Here is a 10243-nt window from a genome sequence, read left to right on the forward strand (position 1 = left end):
GTCCAATTAACAGACAGCCCTGAGTATGTAGTAAATCTTTGTAAAATATCGAGGGACTCTACCAACGACTGGTCCATATCAGCTAGAAACAATATCATGTCGTCTGCATATAAGGCCACCCTTTCCTCCAACCCCCCTACACAGAGACCACAGATCCCCTTGGACTGACGAATGGTACTTGCTATTGGTTCGATCGCCAAGGCAAACAAACCAGGTGAGAGCGGGCATCCCTGTCTTGTGCCTCGTAAAATCGGGAAACTCGAAGAAAGTGCCACACCCATCTTAATGGCAGCTCTAGGTTGATTATAAAGGATAGTAACCCACTTACAGAAGTTGGTGCCAAATCCCAATTTTTTAAGCACAGTCTGCAGATAGTGCCAGTCTACAGAGTCGAAAGCCTTTTCGAGGTCCAAGGAAAAAAGGGCGCCATTTTTTCCAAAATGGTGTAAAGTATCGTTCCCTGAAACGGTGGAGGGATATATACATTGACAAGCGCAATAGTCTGCGAGTGATATTTGATCAGAACCACCACGTATCTACCTTCCGGATCCGTCAGCACTTGGGAAATTACACATGGAAAATTTTTATGCAACAGAATAGTAACCCCTCTTGCATAGGAGGAGTAGGTGGCATGAAAGGCTTGACCTATCCACCTCCTCTGCAAGGCCAAAATCTTATTTCCTAGTAGGTGAGTTTCCTGTAAAAAAACCACTTGCGGATTGTTAGACTGTAGGAACTTAAGCACCAGTGCCCGTTTGAATTTGGAGTTCAAACCTCTGACGTTCCATGAGATAACACGCAGATCAGCTGCCATCAGAGTGCGGTAAAGTCAATAAGTCCAGAGAGCGGACCGCATTAACAGCTTACCCCAGGTCTGGGGAGGGGCGCCATCGGAGCCATAGCGTACAACAGTAAACATCCCATTAACCACCCTGCTATCCCACATAACAATATCTTGACGGATTAGGCCGCATTCTGTGGCCAGCGTATCCATTCTGGCTATTAGGGTCGTTTTACTGGCCTCAATCGCCGCCAGGATGGCGTCCGTGGCATCTGGAGGGTCTTTGCCCTGAGAAGGATGCAGGCTGGCAGCGTTATGTGCACTCACCTCCGGCTCCATGTCTCCCCACTGAGCAGTCTGTGTGCTAATGGTAGTGAGAGAGGGAGAGCGTGCAGTCAAGATAGCGCCGGCACGCGTGACAGGAGCAGGGCCTGAAGTCACACCGCTCGCTCCGGGCCGATCGCCGTCGGGTTCGCATGGACGGAGCGCCAGTCGTCACCGGAACACCCGCCAGGAGAGGGTAAGTGTAAAAACCCGATTAGGTCAGCTGGGAAGCAGTTCAGCCTCACATCCTGGCCACGCCCCCCCAGAGTTATTATTTGTGCTCAAACACATTGATATCTCACTTCCTAACTTCTCCTGTGCTAACAATATAGTTAACCATCCCGGATTTAATTTCCAAGGTAACCTAAAAACCCGTCCCCCAGTTTCAATAATAGTGATATTTGGTGAGTGATCTGAAAGTGATCTAGGTTGTATCTCAACAGATTTAATTAGTGGCATTACATCAACCAAACATAAAATTAAATCTATCCTAGATAATGTGTTATGTGTCTTCAAAAAACATGTATATTGGTGTTCCTCTGGGTGCATTAACCGGCACACATCCCATAACCCTATTTCTTTGCAAAAACTATTTAAAAAAGTGTTTTTTTGTAATATCCAAGTGCTTATTTGCCGTGAATTTATCTAGTGCCATATTCATATAATTATTCAAATCCCCCATCACAAGTACATAAATAGGTAACTTATCCTTAATAAATAATAACCGCTTCCGGAGGACCTCATTAGAGTAGGGAGGAGGAATATATATGTTTACTAGCACACATTCTACGTCATAGATTTTACAATGCAAAAATACATATCTACCCTCTTTATCACACAATGCTTGTATACATGAGAAAGCTATACCTTTACAGACTAGTATTGATACCCCTCTAGAGTATGCAGAGTAACATGCATGAGCTGTGTACTGCAGACATCTGCATTCCAACCATCCAACAATATCTCATCAAATGCGTTTCCTGAAGACAAATAATTGACAATAATGCTGGATAATAACGTGCATCACTTTATCTTATTCCCCAGACCCCTGACATTCCAAGATATTATTGATATTTTTTTCCTATCCATTGATATTTAGTTCTTATGTGCAGATCATACTACCATATACTACAATTCCCAACCATTGAACATAGCCCTCCAGTTTAGAGATTTGGTACTAATGAACATAGCCCTCCAATGTAAGTAGAAATTTGGTATTTTAGAAAAAAGAAAACAAAACACAGAAACACAAAAAAAATACACCACACCCCATTTCGACATTAACCTCCCACATATAAATACTCCACTCAGGAGCCAAATAGGGGATTAGAGACATTAACTTCAACCAAACAATCATCTTACACTCCAGATCTCAGCATGGTGTATTTAATACTCAGAAGCAAATATACTCTATACTCCAATTCCAAATTATTGCTCATAGCCTCTTGTATCACTGACAGGATATTTATCCAACCAGTCCGAAACTGCTAAAGGAGATTCCAAAAAATAAGTCTTCATGAGTAATTATACGCATTTTCGCTGGATATTGCAGGGCATATAGTATTTTCATTTGGCACATTCATTTTTTCACTTCCTGATATTGAGCCCTTTTTTTCTGAACATCCTGTGAAAAGTCTGAGAATAACATCACTCTTGCACCTGCCATAGATATAGCTCCCAATTGTCCAGCTTTACGGAGGATTGCCTCCTTGTCTCTATAGTTGGCCACTCTAATCACCATAGTCCTTGGCAAATTCCCATATACATGAGTGTGTGCAGGAATTGTATAGGCTCTTTCAATCATAAACATGGGAGATAGATATTCTTTTCCTTTTGTCTGTAATATCCATTTTTCCATACACGCCACCAGATTTAACCCTCAGTCTGTTCAGGTACTCCTACCATTCTGATGTTAATGCGTCTTGCTCTATTTTCCAATTCTTCAATCTTACAAGAATTAATATTAACCTTTTGCAATGCTATTTTAAGGTCTGCAGATATAAAAGTATTAACATCTTTCAGCTTGTTAATTCTATCTTCTGCCTCGGTCAGCCTCTCTCTGATCTTTTGCATATCTTGTCTGAGAAAGGATATATTCATTCGGACAGCTTGTATCTGCTCTGCCATAGATACCAAGGTCGATTTACATACTTGAACTGCCGACAACACATTAAGAGTGGGGTCACCTGAGACTTCTGGATTTTATAAAGATAACCGTCCATTAGATATATCCGGAGTTCCCCTTGTGCCCCCCCTTCCACCTCAAATACATCTTCAGGGACTTTACAAAGAGACTTATCTCCCAGACTTAATCACTTTTTATTTATTTGTTGTATTACCTCTGGCAAATTTTTCCAATCGTTACGCAACTTCTTTCTGTTTCTCTTTACCAGCCTGTTTAAGCCCACCGGGTGATTGCTTGGTTCCCCCACCACTAGCAGCCTCTTGGACAGTTTCCTTTTTTTGATCCAGTCCTGGTCATTTTTTTTTTATATATTTATTATGAGCTAATGTTGTTCAGCTGCAGCTTTCCTCTTTGCCTCTAGGGGGAGCCGAGAGAAAAGAGTCCTTTCAATAGCTCTCGCCACACAGTCCAGCACACTGCACCTCCGCCTTCAGCCACTGGAGGGAGCCAACAGCACGTCCACGAACAGCTCACCTACCCGTCAGCCGACCATCAAGCCTGTACCCGCCGCGACAATAAGCGGTATCCCCACGGCTCCACTCCGTCGCGATGAGTCCACCTCCACACCCAGTCCAAGTACCGTAGGTACAAGAGAGAATGGGGAGAGGGCCACTGATGCACAGCAACGCGCACCCGTCTCCCCCTCAGCCGCTCACCCGAAAACTTGTTGCGGTCCGACTGCGCCAGGGGAAATATTATGCCAGCGGGTTAAGGCAGTGCTTCAAAAGCTTCAGGATGCCAGCACCTACATCCACGCTGGATCCACTCGTGCACGCTCACCTACATCCATATCCGCTCCCTAGCCACACACCCCTAATCTTTGCCACTTTAAGCCTTCTCTACTCTGCAACAGACTACCTTTATAACAAAATTACATAGTTACATAGTATTTGAGGTTGAATAAAGACATATGTCCATCAAGTCCAACCTATTGTGTGTGTATTGTCCTATTGATGTATTACACCTCTGACTTTACCACCTCTCTCTTCAATAGCTCGCTTTTGAATAATTAGGCACGTTTACTACAATCTTGGCAAACAGATGACACCAAAAGACTCAAAAGACATAGTGGTGCTCTTGAACGACTGTAGCATAAATCCAAATCCCTGCCAGACTTTACTCTATATACTGTATGTTGTAAGTCTGCCCTGCAAAAATACAGTACCTGCCTCCATACAGCCAAACAGACCTACTTCATCACACTCATTAACACCCTTTCATCTAGTCCTTGTCATTTCTTTTCTACCTTTAACTCCCTACTTTGTCCCCCTCCTCCAACGAACTCACTGACTGCCGAGGAAATCACCAATCACTTCGAAGATGAGTTTGAATCAATTTGTTCTGAAATCTCCAATGTTCAGACATTTCCCCCTCTGAACATACCTTGTATACCACCACATTCAGTACTTTCTTCATTTGACCCTGTTACCACAGACAAAGTTGCCCCTCTTTTGTCTAAAACCCACCTAATCACATTCCCCCTGGACCCAATCCCCTCACAACTACTCTGGTCACCATCTAGCTCTGTTCTACATCTTCAATCTCACCCTTTCTAATGGCATTGTCCCCACCCTTCTAAAACCCACATACTAAAAATGCGCTTAGTGGACCCCAACAGTTTGAACAATTTATGACCCATCTCCTTGTTCCCATTTACCTCCAAACTTCTTTAATGCCTACTCTAGAACCGCCTGAGCCACAACCTTACAGTTAACCTCTTTCAATTTGTCTTTTGACGGCAACACTCCAAAGAAACTTATAAACAACAAAAATCTCATCTTCTCCAATAAAAAGAAAATTATATAATTATAAGATTATATTGAAAAAAAACAAGTACCAACCAGTCCAATGTGAAATGTGTGCTCCTCACTGTAGATTATGAAAATCACCTCATGTACATATTGCCCAATATCTTTCCAATATTGTCCCCAAACGTGCATTTCAAATCCTTGTCCAACACATACAATTCAAAATACTAACAATAACATACAAAGCCATCCATAAATCTGCCCCAAACTACATCTCAAAATATCACCCAAACCATCCTCTCTGCTCATCTTAAGACCTCATGTTCTCCTCCAGGACTTCTCCACAGCCTCCATCCTCTGGAACTCCCTTCACCAATCAATATGCTTATCTTCTCCTCTCTCAACCTTTAGGCGATCCTTGAAAACTAGATTGCAAGCTCCCATAAGCAGGACCCTAACCCTCTTCTATTGATATTGTACTGTAACTCCCTCCACTTTGTAAAGTGTTGCACAAACTGTTGGCGCTGTATAAATCCTGTATCTTAATAGGCCAAAATAAGCACCCAACCTTTGCAGTGGCGGGTTGGCCCCACTGCAAGGGTTACATTTTTAACTGCCTGGAGTTCTTTAATGAATATTAGAGAACAGAAGTGTATGGTGAATTCAAAAATCCTATTTTACATTGTTGATGCATTAAATAATCTAGAAGCTAATTTAGCATCCTGAGCTGATAGTGAAATGTCTGTCTGGGTTAATGACTGATCACTGTCATTAACCCAGAATCTTCTGTTATTCTAAAATAATATTATGTTTAGAATGTTTGTTTTTCCTCATTTGTAGTGACTTTGGGACAGTACCAATGGGCATCTAGTCTTGCTGAGAAGTTCTGTGATTTTGATATTTTGGTGCAGATATGTGAAATCACCGACAGTGAGAACAGGCTGCAGCACTATATGACTCAGTTTGCTGATCAGGTATGTATCATTTCTTGACATGTTTGATGCATGGCTTAAAAGCATTGCTTTAAAGCCAAACTCCAGTTTGTAAAAATAAAGCAGTGCAGCAATTTAAAAAAAAAATCCAGCTTGCCTCATTACTTACCCATTACTAGACACTACCTGGAATACAGTGTAATATTACTTGAATACAGTGGCAGCTGCATGATATATACCTGTCTAATGTATTCAAAAAGCTGTTTGCTCACTGCAGTATGTATATCAGTGGTGTCAGAATTCTGGTTTACAAGAAACTTCCAGATATGTATTTACAGTTGTGGTGAATGGGCTTTTTTATATACTTGTAATATATTGAATTGTATAGTGGGTGTATGAACAAGTGTAATGCTAAAAGGGACTCTGTCATGTGTGAATCATGGCTTTGCTGAACTCTTTCTGAAAATGCTAGGTCCTTGCTGTCACACTGAAGCTTTGGCATCTGTGCTGTAAGTCGCTGACCTGGAACCTGTAAAATGATGAGTGACTTCTGGTTCCAGCGCCAGATGGAGTAGCAGTGTGATCCGAAGCTCCGTCCTGCCACATCTAAACACATAGTTTCGTCTCTACAACGACAAACATTGAATTTACCACTTGGTCCCCTGTCCACAGAAGGCAATGGACAAGTTCTTGGCCCGGTCACAGCTGGTTCGTGGCTCTCTCTCCTCACCATCCGATCACAACGACGGCCGGTCTGACATGTCGGACATCGACGAGCGGCACCTTGATATTGCTGATGATTTGAGAGTCCTTACTGCAGCCTACACATAAATCTATAGCCATAAAACTGGCTGCTACGGTGGCCTCTCACCTGAAATTGGAGGTGGCTACCATTATTGCTGACTCACTAAAATTGCATATGGGGCCTCTCAACACAGCTTTAGAAGCACAAACAGGCTTCAGGCCCTTGACCTCTGCATTAGTGATCTTGTGGATCATACTGTTGTATCTCAAAGATCGCTGCCGAAGACACAAAAACACTACAATATTTACAGGATAAGGTGGATGACCTGGAAAATCAATCCCGCAGAATAATTTGAGAATCATAGGGGTCCCTGAATCCATTAAACCGAATGAATTGCATCATTTGTGCTCCTCAGTTATGCCACAGGCACCTGGTATAAGCTCTGTATGTTCTGTGGAAAGAAGAGGCCCCTTCAAAGATACTGACAGACCTAGACCAGTCATCGTTCGATATCTGGATTATTCAGATAAACATCATATTCTACAGACGTACAGAACGCAATGCCAGCTGGTACCAGGAGGCCATAACCTGCTGCTGTTTGCAGATTCCACAGAATTATCCAAACTACTTCGCTCCTATCATGAAGTCTGTCAAATCCTCGTTCATGAACATATAAAGTAAATTTTGGCATACCCAGCAATCCTACGCTTATCGGCTCCGGATGGAAAACTCCTCCGATTCACATCTGCCGCACAAGCCAAAACCTATGTTGATTGGGAATCTCGCTGACCACTTCTCAGTTTCAGCTTCACCGATAAAGAGCCCCCCTTGGAAGAAAAAGGCCTGTATGTATAAGGGGCAATTGTTTCTTGAAAAATTGCCTGGGCTAATGTCTTGAGCTAATATGGATCACTGTAGATTCCAATCGAATTTCATTTCCTTTGTGTTCAAGTTTACTTTTCAATTTCTCTTATTTTTTTTATGAGAGACTCTTTTGAAAGTAATGGGGCGTTGCTTCCAGAAGATTCGCGTAACAGTCACCACCTTGGCACTTCTCGGGATAAGTTTTTTCCCCCCCCCCCTGCTAGTAGCCACTGCATCACACGCCGCCATCTGGAAAAAAGGAAGTTCCTAATAGGACTTTCTTGTTGCTTAGTTCTCATGTTTACCATGTTTTTTCGCTGTCAGTTTGGCGCAGCCAAAACCGTTTAGCTGGCTGGATGAAGGTTTTCCTTATTACATTGACTCTTTTTCGAGATGAATATTGGTCGTTTCTTTTTTTCACATGCTCGCAAGACTCGCATACCTGGGTTGTTTCTGGAGCTATGGGACACCGGCAACTACCTGATTACTTACTATAACTGGTTCTGTTCATTGTCCCACACTTTTCTTACTGACGAAATTGGAGGACTCAAAACTTCCCATCAAAGGACTCAAAACTTCCCAGAAAAGAAGACTAATACTTAAAAAACTAAATGTTGATATAGCATTATTACATTTCCAACAAGCTGACATCACACGTCTCAAACAACATCACTTTTCAAGGCCATCTTACTTCTTGGGGGAAACATTAGGCTTCTGATAATGCAGAACACCAAGATAATGCTGTTTTGGGAAGTGGCAAAGGCTGTTTTGAGAGGCAAACTTTTGGCCTATGTCACATCCCAAAAGAGGTAAACAAGGCACAGGTATGTAGAAGCATGCACGACAACCAGATCAGCCTACTTAACATATAAGCAAAACCCTACTCCCGTGAATAGGTCATTATTGTCATAGGCTAAATAGAATTGTGATCGCTTGATATCACAGTATGATCTTTAAATTCGTTCCCATAAAGAGGTAGAATTTTTAAAATATGTAAAAAAAAATCCTGGAAGACTGTTGGCAGATTTTGTCCGGGTTAGAACCACTCCTGATCATATACTTCAACTAGTGGATACCAGTGGTGCGGTTATATCAGATCCCAATGAGGTGTGTAACATATTTTGTACATTTTTCCAGTCCCTATATGTGGCCGATACGGAAAATATGTCCTCTGGTTCCTCTTTTGTGGAATCAATTTCCTTACCCTCTCTATCCGCTGCAGATTTGGACAAACTGAATGCTGCAGTCACTCTACAGGAAATTCAGACAGCAATTAAACTTTCCTCTGGCTCTAACGCTCCCGGACCTGACGGCTTGACTGACAAATTTTATTATTTATTTATTATTCATGATCAAGTATCTATTTCTCTATTTTATTTTATTTTTAGTCGTATCCTACACCATGAATGTTATCTAGTTACATCTAGTACTGCCTATATTAGGCTGTTGCCTAAAAAAAAGGGAAAGATCCCACCCTCCCTAGCTCCTATCGTCCTATATCTCACTTAAATTTTGACGCCAAATTGCTCTCCAAAATTCTGGCTAATAGATTGGCCAAAGTGCTGCCTAGTCTTATCTCACTGGAGCAGGCAGATTTTGTATCTTGTAGCTCAGCTGTTTTAAATGTTAGGAAGATTGTTACCTCTCTGGACGGAATTCTCTTGTCTGGGGCCTTCTCCTCGACCAATGGCTCTTTTAGCTCTGGATGCTGAGAAGGCTTTCGACAACGTGAATTGGTCAAGGTTTACATTGGTTATGCAACGTTTTGGTTTTTCTCGGGCATTCTTGAATTATATTTCTACTATGTATAGCTCTCCTACTGCACAAATTTACACATCATCTGCCCTTTCTTCCTCCCATTTGTTTAAGGGTACCCGCCAGGGCTTTCCCCGCTCCTGTTCAGTAATGCTATTGAACCATTATTCCGTTCTCTGGCTTCCAACCTCATATACAATGGTTTTCAATCCGGTCCTTTTGATGTTAAATTGGCCTTATTTGCAGATGACATCTTGTTACTTATGACCAATCCACTGGTCCAAATTCCTAAAATTCTGAATCACATAAAATTCTATGGTTCCTTCTCTGGTCTTAAAATAAATGTAAATAAATGTGAAATTTTCCTATTAACCCACGATAAGCTATTTACAGATGCCCTTTCTCGTGCACACCCCTCTCTACAAAGTGACAAAATATTCCTCACATATCTAGGTATATCTATTCCCTGCTCTGCCAGGGACTTGCACTCCTTTAAACTATAGACCGATTATTAACAAAATAATGCAAGCGTTACGGTCATAGCAAGATTATCCTATTTCTCTTCTGGTCAGACGCCATTTAGTAAAAATAGTTAGTTTTGCAAGACTGCTATATCCACTTTAAACGATACCCTTTCCCTTAAACAAAGCTTTCTCACGATTTCTCTGGAGAGGAAAAAAATCGAGAGTGGCCTTGCAAAAGCTGCAACAACCAGTAAGGAATGTAGGTGCTAATCTTCCTGACATTAGGGTTTACAATCTGACCAGTCTTTTCCCCATATACGGGATTGGTTGCATGACACTTCCTTTTTTACCAACACTCCACTTGAAAGCCATTTAGTAGCACCATGGTCCCTCCCAGATATCTTGAACACTCCGCTAACCTTACTCCCCCCCCCCCCCTTTTAAA

The 10243-nt window shown here is 42.0% G+C and overlaps 1 protein-coding gene across 1 annotated transcript in view; it reads left to right on the plus strand.

The window, feature by feature from the left end:
• Positions 1 to 10243, plus strand: part of NUP133 (nucleoporin 133) — a 508027-nt gene that overhangs the window by 384784 nt on the left and 113000 nt on the right. Inside the window, exon 20 of the mRNA XM_018561308.1 lies at positions 5879 to 6012. Within this exon, the coding sequence (XP_018416810.1) occupies positions 5879 to 6012 (134 nt within the window). The remainder of the gene's footprint in view (positions 1 to 5878; positions 6013 to 10243) is intronic.

The sequence above is a fragment of the Nanorana parkeri genome, unplaced genomic scaffold, assembly GCF_000935625.1.
Source record: "Nanorana parkeri isolate BGI_ZX_2015 unplaced genomic scaffold, ASM93562v1 scaffold515, whole genome shotgun sequence".
Classification (NCBI taxonomy): domain Eukaryota; kingdom Metazoa; phylum Chordata; class Amphibia; order Anura; family Dicroglossidae; genus Nanorana; species Nanorana parkeri.